The sequence below is a fragment of the Monodon monoceros genome, unplaced genomic scaffold (genome assembly GCF_005190385.1).
Source record: "Monodon monoceros isolate NGI ecotype Baffin Bay Population unplaced genomic scaffold, NGI_Narwhal_1 Super_Scaffold_5, whole genome shotgun sequence".
Taxonomy (NCBI): domain Eukaryota; kingdom Metazoa; phylum Chordata; class Mammalia; order Artiodactyla; family Monodontidae; genus Monodon; species Monodon monoceros.
The window spans coordinates 12,157,102-12,172,617 of NW_021703782.1; the positions used below are offsets into that span (position 1 = coordinate 12,157,102).

General features: G+C 43.1%; 1 protein-coding gene across 5 annotated transcripts in view; it reads left to right on the forward strand.

Annotated features, from left to right (window-relative positions):
- EBF2 (EBF transcription factor 2) overlaps positions 1-15,516 on the forward strand; it is a 192,104-nt gene that overhangs the window by 152,705 nt on the left and 23,883 nt on the right. For all 5 annotated transcript variants that reach the window (XM_029203855.1, XM_029203858.1, XM_029203856.1 and 2 more), the window contains one exon: positions 911-1,037. In XM_029203855.1, the coding sequence (XP_029059688.1) occupies positions 911-1,037 (127 nt within the window). The remainder of the gene's footprint in view (positions 1-910; positions 1,038-15,516) is intronic.

Below are 15,516 nucleotides of genomic sequence, written 5' to 3' on the forward strand. Positions count from 1 at the left end.
TCGCTTCCCTGATTTTCTTTGCCCCAAAGGTTGTTTTGATCTGGGGAAACTAGTAATTCTGCAATGCCAGCAACATGAACACACGCTATTGAGTACCTATTATAAGTGGGGCACCAGGATTAAAAGACATGGAAGCCACAATTTACTGCAGGCATGGATCCCTTAAAAAGATAAATATTCACTGCAGTACTGTTTATAATTCTGAAAAATTAGAAACTGGCTAGATACTGGCTAATAGGAGAATGGTTCAATGATGAAGTGTCATCATTTATTTAAAAATTTTATTTGAAATATTTTTAATGATACAGGAAAAGGGAACACATGCTATAATGCTAAGTGAAAGAAAACCAGGACAACAGTATCTATGGATGTAAGATCTAATTATATAACACACAACCATAGAAAAGTACTGGAAACATGCCAAAGATTAATAACGGTTGTCTCTGGGTTATGCAATGTTAACATTTTTCTCTTTATTTTTCTGTAATTTCCAATTTTTCTACTGTGATAATGAGAAAAACAGCAAAACAAGTTACAAAAAGATATGTAACAGTGCTAAGTTTGTAATGGAAATTGCCAAATCAATTTGTGAGGTCATGGCAGTGTAGGAATGAGGCAAGGGAATGATGACAGGGATGGGGGTTGGGGGGGGCACAGGAGGTGAGAGGGACTTGAGCTGGGCTGAGAGGAAGGGAAGCGTACACAGGTTGGGTTGAAAGGAAATTCCAGGGTGAGAGAGAGAAACACATGAGACACAGGGACAGGGCATTCAAAGCATCTGGGGTGTCATGAGTGCGCCAGTTTGCCCTGGATGGGGGAGGGGGTAGCAGCAGGAGATGCTCCTGTGCTCAGTATCTCTATGATAACTTGTATAATAGGTATTTTATTTCTCTGCCTGTTCATTCCTCAGCTAATAACTCCTCATGCCATCAGAGTGCAGACTCCTCCTCGGCACATTCCTGGAGTAGTAGAAGTGACATTATCTTATAAATCCAAACAGTTCTGCAAAGGAGCTCCAGGGAGGTTCATTTACACAGGTGGGTGAGAAAATGATTCCAAGGGAGACTGGCTCTTGGTTCACCTTTGCTCTAGTTCCTACTCTTTACACTTTATAATCATTCTAGCTCTTCTAGGTCTTTCTACTGGTGTGGGAAGTGTGGACTGGGTGACAGGCATTGAAAGGGGACATGTGAACCTGATTCTAAATTTGTATTTTATGTAAGCAATTTCTGCAGTCTGGGAGACGGTCATGGCACCTCATTTCAGGAGTCCATCCTTATGAATTTAATTCGGCTGGAACCATGCTAGAATAGATTTTTATCCAGGCAAATCAGATTAAAAAATTCAACAAAGTTGCTGGCTAAATGATGCTGCAGAGTGATTCAAATTATTTAAAAACTTTATGAAAGTAGAAATTATCTAATTGGTTCAATATTTGTTGAATGCCTACATTGTATCTACTACTTTTTTTCCAGGTTAAAGGGACAACGACATAGAAAACATGGTCCCTGTTTGGAAATTTAGAAACTATTGGAAGAGGCAATGGCATATTGCACAGGACAGCAGGAGAATTAGAGTGTTCAAAAATGTTTAGTATTTCCAGTGAATGGAATGCGAGTTTCAGGAAGAGTGACTTTAATGTGGACTAGAGTAGTGGGATGAGGTTTCAAGGAGGAGATGAAATTGAAGACCATTTTTAAGGATGGGGAGGATTTGGGTAGGTAAAGAGAAAAAGGAAGAGAGTTTCAACTATGGGACTCTTACGTGCAAGGGTGCAAAGGGTGACGTGTGCTTGTATCTGGAGGAGAGAAGGCTGGTTCAACAGCTGTGGGGATCCATTTAGGTAGAACTTATACCAGAACTTAGCTGAGACGAGCTAGGCACGGCAGGGAAGGAAACCATAAAACAGCTCAAAAGTTCTGTATGGTGCCTAAAACAGGGTCACGTGATATTAAACAAGGTCGCGTGACGAAAAGCCTGGGGAATAGATGTTAAAAAAAAGACGTAAAGCAGGGTCACATGAAGTAAAGCCTGGGGAACTGATGTAAAGTTCACGTTCATAGAGACAGAGGTGGTAACCAGAGCTGGGGGGATGGGGGCAATTGTTGTTTAATGGGTATAGAGTTTTAGTTTCGCAAGATGCAGAAGTTCTGGAGGTTGGCTGCGCAGCAAAGTGAATGTACTTAACACTACCGAACTGCACATTTACAAGTGGGTTAAAAGGGTAAATTTTGTTATGTGTATTTTACCGCAGTTTTAAAAAATGAAAAAAAGGCCTTGTATGGGAGCTAGGACTTAATTTGGCAAGATCTAGGATGACATTGAAGGTTCCTATGTGAGGGAGAGTAACTCAAAGCTGTTATCTTAGGAAAAACGAATGCTGTTGATATATAAAGACTGAGTTAGTCAGGGGAACAGCTGAGGGCAGGGAGATCAACTAGAATATTGTTGTTTTGAAGAGAAGATAAGGGGAAAGAAAGAAATATAGAAATCAAGAAATGATATCAGACATATTATGAATTTCTAATAATATTATTTTATAGTGTATTCTTTCTCATTTGGACTTAACCTCCTGTTCTTGTTTAAGCGTAAATGTCGGGTTAGGTATCAGTTAGGAGTAGGTGGAAGAGGGTGATTTTTAGGTATATATTTAACATTTTGCCTTTGAGGTTTTCTCTCTGTGATAGGCACATCTTGGTTGGGTTACCTTTTTTTGTGGATCTATGGAAGACTCTATTGCAGTTGCAATAAAATATTTACTATTCTAGCTCCAAAGGGACATAGGTTTTGAATCATTTAAATGAGCATTTATTACATGCCTACCATGGGCTGGCACAGCTCTGGGATATAGAAGTGGGCAAGATAAAGCCCCCCATCTTAATAAAGCTTGCATTCTAGAGGGGGAGACAGACAACAAGAACATACATGATGTAATTTCAGATAGTGACAAGGACAGGATAGAGAATGAGGGAGGGTCTCTCTGAGGAAGGGGCATTGAGCAGAGACATGTATCGCAGGTGTGGAAATCTGTCTGCCTCCGTCCTTATCTTTTTGACTTCCTGTCCTCTCCATTCACATTTCCTCTGTCCCTGGACCTCCTCGGGGCTGGGTTTTCTGTTTGGTTCACCAGTGTTAGCTAGAATAGCACCTGGCAGTCAATGAATTGGGGGCAAGTGTCTCAGGTAGAGAACAGATGACAGCCTGAGAGGTGGGGATAAGCCTGATTTAAAAAAAAATGAGCCCACATAACAGTAAAAATAATAGATGTTATGTTACATGTAAATCCAGAAATTTTAGAGATAATGAGACATCGAAGAGTATCTGGTCAAACTCCCTCTGTTGCAGGTGAGAAAACTGAGACCCAGGGAGAAATGACTTGCCCATTGAATTCAATATGGAGTCAGAACAAGGACTCAGGGCTCTGGCCATCCTGTCTGGTGACTTCTGTTTAGCAATGCAGTGTCGGCAAATAGTTCTGTTTTCCTGATGTGCTGAGACATCGTTGACTTATTCCTGAAGCAAATATCAGTTGAACGTGCCCATTCTGCTCAGCCCTGTGCTCTGTGCTGGGGACGCTGCAGACCAGTCAGGCCAGGGGGCACCTTCCTTCCTCAACGTTATGATCTAGTGGAATAAACGTGAACTGCTCATGCTTTGGGGTCAAACTGGCTGGACGCACAGCTTGGCTGGCCTCTACATAGTTTTAAATCTTGCAGGAGTGACTTAACCTCTTAGTTTCCCCATCTAGAAAATGGGCTACCTACCTTCCAGACCTGTGATGATGACTAACTAATACGGTGCATGGCAATAGTGGTGTGCCGGTAAAGGTTTAACAGCCAGCTCTCCAGGGAAAAGGGGCGGGGGAGCATTGGTTTGTAGCATTTGCTGATTTCCATGGTGCAGGTACTCTCACCATGGCTGATTTCAAGCTACCAGTATGACATCAGCTAGCTCACAGCATTCCTGAAAATTTAACAACCTGCTCTCATGAGCTGGTACCCACCAGGTCTAGAGCACCTCTGCACATAAAGCATTTGAAATAGAGAGCAACTGTATCTTATTATTCAAAAGGTGTATATTATTATTATTATTATTGCTATTACTGTTATCATCACGGAGGCTGACTTGAACAAGGAATTACAAATGTGACGAGTTGTATAGGATGCTGGGGATATATGTCAGAGGAATCTTAAAATGATAGGGAAGGTTAAGGACAGTTCAAACACATGAAACAGTATGTGTGTGCCAAGGCCCTGTGGTAGGAAAGAACATGGGATATGTTTGATGGCAACCATGAACAGGGAAGAAAGAATGTTAAAGAGAGTTTGGGTTCAAGCTGGAAGAGAGGATTGAGCCTGCTTGTTTGGCTCTATCCCAAGTGCCATGGGGAGCTGTTGGAATAGTTAAAGCTGGGAGTGCCATGATCAGATTTGCCTTTTAAAAGAGTATTCTGGCTGCAGCAGTGAGAATGGCTTGGAAGCTAGGGAGGTCGGTTGGAGGCCAGTGTGGTGGCCCCGGCCAGAAATGATGGCAGCTTGGACTAGAATGCTGGTGGTGGGGACAGGCACAAGTGGATGAAATTTAGGAGGTAACATTGACGGGACTTGATGATTGATTGGATGGGGTGAAGGTTGGGGAAGGAAGGGGAGGGGACGACTCTCGGGTTTCAGGTTTGAAAAATTGGGTGGGTATAGCTTAGAAAAGTGATTTTTAAAAAGGTATAAAGTGCTAAGGGAGTTCAGAGGAAGGACAAAATACTTCCAGCTGGCGGAGAGGTGGGAAGATTTAATATTGTAAAGATGTCGATTAATGAATAAATTTAACACAATGCCAATCAAAGTACCAACAAAATGTTTGGGGAAACTTTACAAAAGTTCACCTGTAAAAGTAAAGGTGCTAAAGTAGGACCCTGCATTTCGAAAAATGAGAGGGCCTTGCCCTACCAGACTTTGAAACCTATTTTAAGTTTCAATAATTAGAAGAATATGCGGTTTTGCAGGAACATATAGAAATGCCATGCAACAGAAGGGAACACTTAAAAATAAACAGTTTTTGTGCACACGAATAGTATAAATACAGAAGTATTTGTCTGGGTGAGGAGACATCTCAAGTCAATGTGGAAAATATGGAATGTTTAACAAACGGTGTTGGGCCAACTAGTTAAGCATTAAAAAAAAAAGGTTAGATATCTAATTTCATATCATAAACTGAAACATATTTGAATTAAATATTTTTAATTAAAAATGTAGGCATTTCAAAAAATTATTATAATTGAGCCCTGCTTATCTTGATCCCAAAGACAGAAACCACCAAGCATAAATATGTGATTACATAAAAAGAAAATGTTTGCATGTCTAAGTTTCCCTCATTAAATCAAAAGGAAAAGGACAGACTGGGAACGTATTTGTTACCTATGACGTATTATCTTACATATAAAAAGATTCATTCATTTGTTCAGCAAACTTCATTTTATGCCTACTCTTTGTCAGCCATTATGTTATACATTGTGGATAGCCAGGTGAAGATTAGATATCTTATAAATTAAGTAGAACACCCCCCCCCAAATTAAAAGCTAGCAAGGTACTGGGGGCGAAGGGAGGGTGGGATGAACTGGGAGATTGGGATTGACATATGTACACTACTATGTATAAAATAGGTAACTAATGAGAACGTCCTGTACAGCACAGGGAACACTTCTCAGTGCTCTGTGGTGACCTAAATGGGAAGGGAATCCAAAAAAGAGGGGATACATGTATACGTATAGCTGATTCACTTTGCTGTACAGCAGAAACTAACACAACGTTGTGAAGCAACTATACGCCAATAAAGATTAATTTTAAAAAGCTAGCAAGGGGGCTTCCCTGGTGGCGCAGTGGTTGAGAGTCCGCCTGCCGATGCAGGGGACACGGGTTCGTGCCCCGGTCCGGGAAGATCCCACATGCCGCGGAGCGGCTGGGCCCGTGAGCCATGGCCGCTGAGCCTGCGTGTCTGGAGCCTGTGCTCCGCAACGGGAGAGGCCACAACAGTGAGAGGCGCGCGTACCGCAAAAAAAAAAAAAAAAAAAAAAAAAAGCTAGCGAGGAACATCAGGAGTTAATTCAGGAAGGAATATAATCAAGCAATAAACATGTTTTAAAAAATCCCAACCACATTAATAATCAAATAAAAGCAAATTAAGGCAACTACAGGAAGGTAGATGGCTCCAGGAGAGTACCCTAATGCTACTAGCCTTAAAAAAGTGTATGTACCCTTTAACCCAACAATTCTACTTTTAGGAATGTATACTTGGGAAGTAATTGAGTTTGCCTGAAGGTTGTTTATTGGAGCACTGTTTATAATCGTGAAAAATTAAAAGCATTCTTAGTGTCCATTAGGGAACTCATTAAATAAATAACAAAACACCCTTACACTGAAACACATTTTAGATATTAAAAGTAATGCTGTGGATGGACATTTAATTACATGAAATATGTTGGTGATTTTTTTTTAAAAAGCTTAAAAACTGTATGTACAGTATGGTCCAATTATATATAGATATATAGATATATGAAAAAGAGTAGTTGCATTAAAAAACCCAAGGTATGAAAGCCTGCATACCAAGGTGTTAACAATGGTGGCTTTTGGACGTTGATATTATTTAATTTTTTTCATTTTCTTTACTTACATTTATTATTTTCTAACAAAATGAAGTAATTTTAAACTAAAAATTAAATGAAGAAAATATATAAGAAATTAGCATCACACGTTTAAATACTGAAACAGCACACATCGGCAATCTTGATTCTTTAGGTACAAAGAAAGTATTTCCAGATGAAGCAGTGAAACTTCATCCTTCTCGCCTTTGAGAAGGAAGGACCTTGGGAGGCAGTTAGGGGTGAGAAGAGTAGGGATGCAGGAGTATACGCTTTCGCAGTCAGAGAAGAAAACAGAAATACAAACACGGTCCAGGGTGGCTCATGAGCCTGGTCACTCTCCCTGAACACTTCCGCTTTGAGGTTCCTGGGCCAAATGCAACTCGGGTTGGTGGAGACAAGCAGCTGGTGTTATCCAAAGAGGGGACCAGACACCACAGGAAATGGATGGGTGGTCTCTTTTCTGGTCCACTCAGCTAGCAGCTACTAACATGTAAAGCTAATTTACAACCCATTGGGAATCTTAGACCAACAGCTAGAAAGGCAGTGGCTTCCCCTGGTGACTGAAGATGGGGCTGGGGCCTCCTCCAGGGAGCCTGCAGGATCTTGGTGGCCTTCTCCCTGCGAGGCGTTCCAGCCAGCCTGGCCTCAGAGCCACACGTTGTGAGCCCCTTGGGAATCAACTCCTCCAGTCCCAACCGGTGCTACTACAGGAAGATGCTTCAGAGGCCACTGAAGGCTGAGACACATCACTCAGCTCCGTGGTGAGGTGGAAAATATCACATTGATTCCAGAGGAAAGGGAAACCCTGAACCTAGAGGGTTTTAGCGGGGACGGAGTGAGATTCCGGGATGGGATGGAATCTAAGAGGAGGGGCAGCGGACTCAGTCACAAGACCTGCTTTTGGATGTGGGCTGTGTTATCCATGTCTTGTTTGTCCTTTTGTCAAGTCACCTAACCTCTCTGAGCCTCATTTTCTTCATATGTAAAGCTCTGGTGCTAATTATACTATGACCCATAGATGTTTCCCGAATTTGGCTGAGGATAAGAATCATGCTGGGCCCCGCTCCAGACATATCGAATTGTACTCTTCTGGGAGGGTCTGAGAATCTGTGTTTTAAACAAAGAAATGAGTTTGGGAAACCTGAGTCCTGCTCATCAGGCTGCTGCAGTGACTTCCTGGCTTGTAAAGTATTCGACAACATGGGGCAGTTCTTTTGAGACTGAGTCATTACACCACAGACACCATAGTATTTACTCTTAGGTGGAATCTTCTAGGAAGAGACTCAAAAAGCAGGAGGTAGGAAGGCAGCCTCCAGAAAACCTCCCCTCCCTCAGCCGCCACCCCATCACACACATCTTATGGTTCATGGTCCAACTGTTGATGGTTCCTGTATCCAAGGATGCACCACCACAATAAACCCAAGCCCGTTAGATGGAACTTACCTGGTATAATTAGACAAAATGCAGTAATCGCCTTCCCACAGTTGTTGCTGCCAAGTACAGCATAAACAACACCAGGGCTCTGAAAAGCAACACGTCTTCTTCACACATGTGACTTTGCAGGTCTATTTTCCTCCGACCACGATTTGCTAAAGTGCGGCCTGCTGCTGCAGAGTCAAGAGATCCACACCAGAACCTAGCTCATCAGGAAAGGTCCCATTTCCTCTGTCTGGTCTGAGACCTAGAGATGGTACCAGCCGAGGCTTAGTGGGGAAGAGATCCCCTACACCCCTTGCAGACTTTTCTACAAAAAACTGGCAGTGCAGAAATACAATCCTGGTAGGGGCACCCAATGGGACCATGGTTACTGGTTGTTCAGTGTACTTCTTGTCTGTCTTGAGGATGCAGGGAGAGAAAGTCTGGAACAAGGCATTTGGGGGTAGAATTTCCACCGTCTACAATTGTAAAATCTGTACCATCCACAGAAACCAGTGAAAAATCATGATGCATGAGTGGAATGGCAGGTCACTGAGGGTATGGGGGTAGATGTGCACAGCTTTTCAGTATCTTCCTATGACCTTTTGCAGAGTCTGGGTTTCACCTTTGATTGCTGGTTAAGTTCGGACAGAACTTATAAGAAAAAAAAATGATGCTAATATTTCAGTGATCACGTCTGTCATCTATTGAGCACGTAGGGCCAGGCTCTGTCTGTTGAGCTCATATAATCACCACCTTTTCCCACGTTAACGGTTCCATTCGTATCTCAGTTTTATAGATGAGAATCCTGCTGCCTAAGGTCACCAAGCTAGGTCCAAACATAGCAGTCTTATCCCAAAGTTGTGCTCTTAACCACTGAACTGTGCTACTTACCAAGAGTGTATAGCTTCTTCGAAGAAATTACGCTAAGGCCATCATTTGGCTTCATCCGGAGTTTTACTTGGCAAATGCCAGTGGCCTTGGCTCTCTGGCTGTTACTCTGAGGAAGTGCACGGGAGACAGGCCTGGCCAGTGAGCATGGAGGGGGCTCAGAGGATGCCTTACCCGTGCCCTGGTGTTCCAGATTGCTAAATGGATATTTCTATTTCAGCGTGATATGTAGGCTTAGAGCCCATGAAGCGCTTTGAATTCCCTAGAAGTCATAGAAATTATCCTCTTCATGAATAACTGAAATTGCAGAAGGCCAAAAAAGTATGAACTCCACTTGGTTATTAAACTTGAGACAACTTAGCATTGGAATGGAAGTCAGGGACACAGAGTTTAGAGGCCTGAATTTGAGTCTGAACTTGCCAGCAAATCACCTAACTATTCTTCACCTTAGTTTTCTAACCTAAAGCACAGGAAGATACCTGTCTTACTGGGAGGATGAAATTACGTAGACATGCAAATGTATTTTGTATAGGAATATACAGACATGAGCAAAATTTACTGTTCCAAGTGTTTGGCTGTGGGATACAGAGCTCCTGGGATGAACTCTTGGTAGCTTCCTTCCTCACTGCTGTTTGATCAAGGACGGACTTTTTTTTGCATGCCTTCTCTTCTGTAAAAGGTGGCTTCTTCTTGAAAGACCCACCATATCATGCCTTTCATATCTGGGTCGAGATTAGAAATCAGGGTTTTTAGGTGATAGAGAAGGCCAAGGCAGCCCGAGAGCATGGGTGCTGTTTGCAAGTGGGTTGCAGGGGAAACAGGTTTTCAAAGGAGAGGCCGACAGGGCCCAGCTGGCCCAGGTGCAGGCTCAGGAGCTGCTTCCCAAGGTGTGCACTGAACTTAGAAGCTGACAAAACACCCTGGCTATGGAGAAACAAGTAGAAGCCAAAGGATCCACGTCAACTCCTTCCCAGAACAATTCTTATGTTTTACTTTTTTTTTTTTAACATCTTTATATTGGAGTATAATTGCTTTACAACGGTGTGTTAGTTTCTGCTGTATAACAAAGTGAATCAGCTATATGTATACATATATCCCAGTATCCCCTCCCTCTTGTGTCTCCCTCCCACCCTCCCTATCCCACCCCTCTAGGTGGTCACAAAGCACCGAGCTGATCTCCCTGTGCTATGCGGCTGCTTCCCACCAGCTATCTATTTTACATTTGGTAGTGTATATATGCACATGCCACTCTCTCACTTCGTCCCAGCTTCCCCTTCCCCCTCCCCGTGTCCTCAAGTCCTTTAGCACAAACAAATGCATTTGATTTCCCTGTTCATTATTTGGGCGAAAGCATTAATCAACAAGAAAATGGCCCAAACCAGGCAGCAGTTGGGAGGAGAAATGGGAGGCCTAGATGTTTCCACAGCCCTGCCGCCCACATCATACCCTGCACAGCTTCCTCCCCGAGGCTGGGCACGGGGCGTGGGGTCCTGCTTCCACTGAGCCACACTGCACAGGTGTGCACGCTGGATGACAACTGTTAATAGCTCACCCACTTCACATTTCTTCTTTTTTTTTCTTATAGCATTATCCTGAAAAAAAATCTCATTTAAGAAATGAATCTGATTTTTAGTTAAAAATACCCAATTCGGATATCATAAAGGGGCCCAAGTACCAGTTGTTCCTGGTTTGCACTAGAAACAGGTTGCATGAAGAGCCCTCCTGGTAGCCTGTAGCTTTACTGAAGTTAAAACTCCCACTGCCTGTAAAATTCAGATCCATCATTCGGCTGAGTCTGAGGAATGATGTCTCCGTTGGAGACCTCAGAATAGGGGGCTGTTGTTTCACTCGAGACATCACAGCCTCTTAATGGCCTGGTAGTCTCAGCTATAATATTCTAAATACACATTACAGAGAGCAGAGCATATTCATAACTGCTCCGTGGTGGCATTTAGATTTACCCTTGAAATTTATTTTTAATTTTTACAGTTGTCTCCTTAACCATGTATATTACTCCCTTCTTCAAACAATCTGTCTTGCTGCTGCAGTTTTTCTTGAAACCAAAGCGTAATTAAATATTAAATTAATATTTCATTTAAAATTAAATATCAAAGGCTTCCGTCTAATCTTTCTCTTGTGCACTGCTATTTCTCACCTTGTGTTCTCATTCCTGTATCCACAAAGGCAGGTACCACCTCTTAATAACGTGTTCCTATATTATCTTTGTTCTTTTTTTTTTTTTTACATTGGTGACACTGAACCTTTGCTACATTGAAACAAATGGATGTAGGGAGAGATTTCAGTGTAGCAAAGGTTAAAGACAACTTAATCCAACAGCCCATGGCCTCAACTCCACCCATCTCCACTTCTCAAGGAAGAATTTCACTGCACCAATTAAGTAATAGTCTTAGAATCATATAATGCAAGACCTTACAGGGGGTCTTAGAGGCCATTTAGCCCAACCTTTTGTTTTTGCAGACATAAACCAAAGTCCACCTGCCCGTGAAGGTGGTATGATTGGTCAGGGTTAGGAATTAAGGCATCCCAGGAAAAGGCCAGCTTTATCTCCACCACACCATCAAATGCTATGAAACTATTTAACTTGGGAGCATTATAATGCCAATGGAACATAGCCTTGAATCTTGGACACCTGAGGAGTATGGCAGAAGGTAGATGAATAGATGAGAAAATTGGAAGGATTGGGAGAGAAAGAGAGGAACGAAAATCATAGCACAAAGAAGGCAGACCTCACAGGAATCAATACGTTAAGATCAAAGCACTTTGAAGTCATAGACACTGAGGGAGGAGCAGAATGGAGACATCCTAAAGGTGGCATGAGGGCAGGAGCTAGTCTGTGTGCATGCAGATTCCTCCCCAGGCAAACAAGGCTGTTTTACTCCTTCCTGTCCTGTCAATAGAGAGTAACTGTCTTTGACCAGAGCTGTACAGAGAGGTGTTCCTCATGCATGTTTTCTCCTCAGCCTGCACATCAAAGTCCATCTTTTGATCTGGCAGTTGCGTTACATAGATTTTAGTTTTCTTGAGCAGGATTCTTTTTCCATTGCTTTCTTTATTCTTGGAGAAGGTTGGAATTTAGAGTTAGGACTGGAGAGATCCTCTAGTTCTGTGGCCTGAACCCCTTAGTGGCCCGTGGTCTCTGTGATAGAAGTGAAGATCCTTTGCTGCAGATAAATGCACACAGCTGCAGACACACAACTAGGCTCGGACTTCTAGACTTTTGTCGGCCTCTTGATGGCCATCCATAGACTCTGCAGTGTCCTATGCTCCAACTGAAGACTTACTAGTGAGGAAAGCTGCAACCCAGGCCAACATCCCAGAGTGGCAGCCTGACAGAACACTCAGATCTCCCTCACCCCATCATCTTCTTGGTCTCCTCTCAAATTTCTGCAAAGGAACTCAATCGGCCCTTGATATTGCCACCTTTGCGATAAGTACTTCTGTTGGTCAATGGCAGAAATGACCACCTACCTACAAAGTCAACACTGTCTTTGTTGAGGGTTGACCAGAACTCTAACCAAGAGTCCCCTTTCCATGTTAGCCAGTGTTCCCTCTATTTCTGGGAAACAGAAGTAGAGGCATAAGCTGGGGTAAGCATTATATTCTCTCTGTGACTCCTCTTAAGGAAAAACAATCATGTAGAATTTATCCATCTCACCAATGCTTTGGGAAAATTAATACTGAGCAACAGCCAGTTTTTTTTTAAATGAGTGCTCCCAGTAGATATTTTTAAATACTACTTACTTATAAAAGGAACCCTTCACACATTGCTTATAGTTTATATCTAGTCGTTGGGTCCGAGATACGTAAGTAACCTCATATATTATCCCTGCAATCAAAATAAGAAATGACACGTGAGATCCAAGCTCTCAGGAGAAATATTATGAAATCTCAAGGTATTGATGAAAGTTTTTCCAAGGCTGATCCAAAGGGGATTTAGATTCTGTGGCAGTTGAAATGTGTATTATTAAACTCCTTAAGCAAACCCGAATGACTCCCAGTGGAGGATTAAGACATTCTATGTATAGCAAAGGCGAAATTCTCATGTCTGAGTTTTCTCTATTGAATTCCCCCTTGATTAGCTTCTGTAATATTTAACTTCATGCCATGCCATAATTATTTAATAAAAGGTAAATATAAATTATATTTCAGTGGGGATATGACCTTTTACCTTCATGGTATGTTACTAAAGAAAGACATAGATAAATAGAGCCTATACATTGAAGCATATTTTTAATTTACTGTGTTTTTGCCTTGCCAGCATTTCTCTATGTCCCCATCAGCCAAGGGGTTGGCAGGACTTCACGCCATCCCCACACTCCATGTGGTAGCAGAGGCTGTAAATTCACACTGATGATGGCCGCTCATGATCTGGTTGGCCCTTAGAGATAGCCTTGGTGCTGGTCTCGGGCACCTCATTAGCTAATTGAGGTTTACTTGGCTTACACCAGGCCTGAAAAGTCAGAGAACACCCAGGGAGAGGGAAGGGGGCAAGTTGGGACTCAAGGTGAGGCCGAACAACTGGCCTGATGCGACGTGAGTTTGGAACCAGAGTAAAAGTTGTCCAATGCAATCCTGATGTTTTGAAGGCTGAACCCTTGAGGGACTGACTGATTTTTCCTCTTACAGTTTGGTGTTGAGTAAATGGTTTGGACTTCATGATTTTTACTTCACAATGGCACTTAAGTGGCATGGTGTGTGTGTGTGTGTGTGTGTGCGCGCGCGCACAGGCACATCCGTGTGATTATTCCCTGTCCATATAGATATACATGACGGTGTGTGTGTCACTGTCTTTCTCATCTTGGATACACACAGAACCCATCCACAGTTTATGCCTGTGAAGTTTGGCAGGAGCCTCCAGAAAACACTCAACATGAGAAATAGATGAGTATGTCTGTTTTGCTTATTCAGTTTAAAACGTGAATTGCTAACCCAGTGTGGTCAGGAGAGTCTGCTATTTCTGACTTAGGTGGGGAGCGAGGAGGGGAGGGAAGACAAGATGAACCAGACATCACCCTTGTGTCCTGGGGGTTTTCATCTAACAGGGACAACGGTGGGTACCACTGTGTGATAAAGTCTATGAGAGAGAAAGCCTTATGTGTGCCGATTAGAGCCCAGCTTTAGCAGATTCCTTTGTGAGCAGCAGTAAGGACCCAGGAATAAGGAGGTTAGTGGCGGCTAAGGGTGGACCGCTAGAGCTCTAGTGAGAGGGAGCGAGAACCTGTTACCCATGCAGATGGAAGAGAAGGGCCAAGGACAGTCATGGAGACAGCGGGGACCTTGGGGAGGGTGGCTAGATTCTCTGCCTTATGGGATATTCCCGTACTTTTTGCTCAGCACAGTGTGAGTATACCCATATTTAAAATTTCCATTTTCTGGGCTTCCCTGGTGGCGCAGTGGCTGAGAGTCCGCCTGCCGATGCAGGGGACACGGGTTCGTGCCCTGGTCCGGGAAGATCCCACATGCCGCGGAGCGGCTGGGCCCGTGAGCCATGGCCGCTGAGCCTGCGCGTCCGGAGCCTGTGCTCCGCAACGGGAGAGGCCACAACAGTGAGAGGCCCGCGTACCGCAAAAAAAAAAAAAAACAAAAAAAACAAAAAACAAAATTTCCGTTTTCTCCATGTAAGAAAATCAGCATCTTAGGTAATGAAATGGTGCATATTTGAGAAAAGACGAGGCTATGATTGATTTAGACCATTTTTTCACTAAGTCTGCTCACCCCGCAGCGCTGGGACGCTGTTTGTGTTTGCTGATTGATACCAAATGGGGCTTCTCTCACCCTCAGTGTTCTGGGCAGGGCTGCACTCTCTGATCTGTCCTTTGCTAGAAGCTGCAGAGGGAGCCTGGGGAGGGGTGGAAGGGGGTGCAGGGAGTAGGTGAGTGGAAGCAGAGGGTAGCATGGCCACTTTCAACACTCTGCCCTTGGCCAACTCCAGTCCAGTAGCGAAGGACAGAGGGGTAGCCTTTGGCCCGGGGGCTGCTGGCATATCTAGTGGGGACTTGGAATGACATCTCTACAGCAGAAAAGGTGAAGAGCACAGGCCTTGAAATTATAGAATCCAGGGTACAGATCCCACCTTTACTGCCTGGAGGTGCATTTAAAATGGGGATAAAATCCATGTCTTAGGGTTGTAATGAGGATTGAATGAGCTAATATATGTAAAAGGTGTTAGCATAATGCCTGTAACATAGTAAAACCTTCATTCTAACAGAGATCGTAACAATTTTCATTATTGAGTATTATAGTCACTAAAAATCCTACTATTAAAGAAAAAGTCTTCAGAAATTGCTGACATTATAGTGCTAAGTGGAGAAAAAAAAAAACAGTTTACGGAATGATTCCAATTATACACACAGCTATTCTTACATGTGTTTCTGGGTAAGATGGTAATCTGAGTACAAGTGTTTAATCGGCCCCCATCCCCAGGATATATTGGAGAATATTTTCAAGAAAACATAAAAATAAGGGAAATCTGGTATTCGTGCGTGAAGCTAGGCTGGTCTCATCGATATGCCAGAAACTTTGTGCCATTGTGCTGATGTGTGCAGATGGGGTTG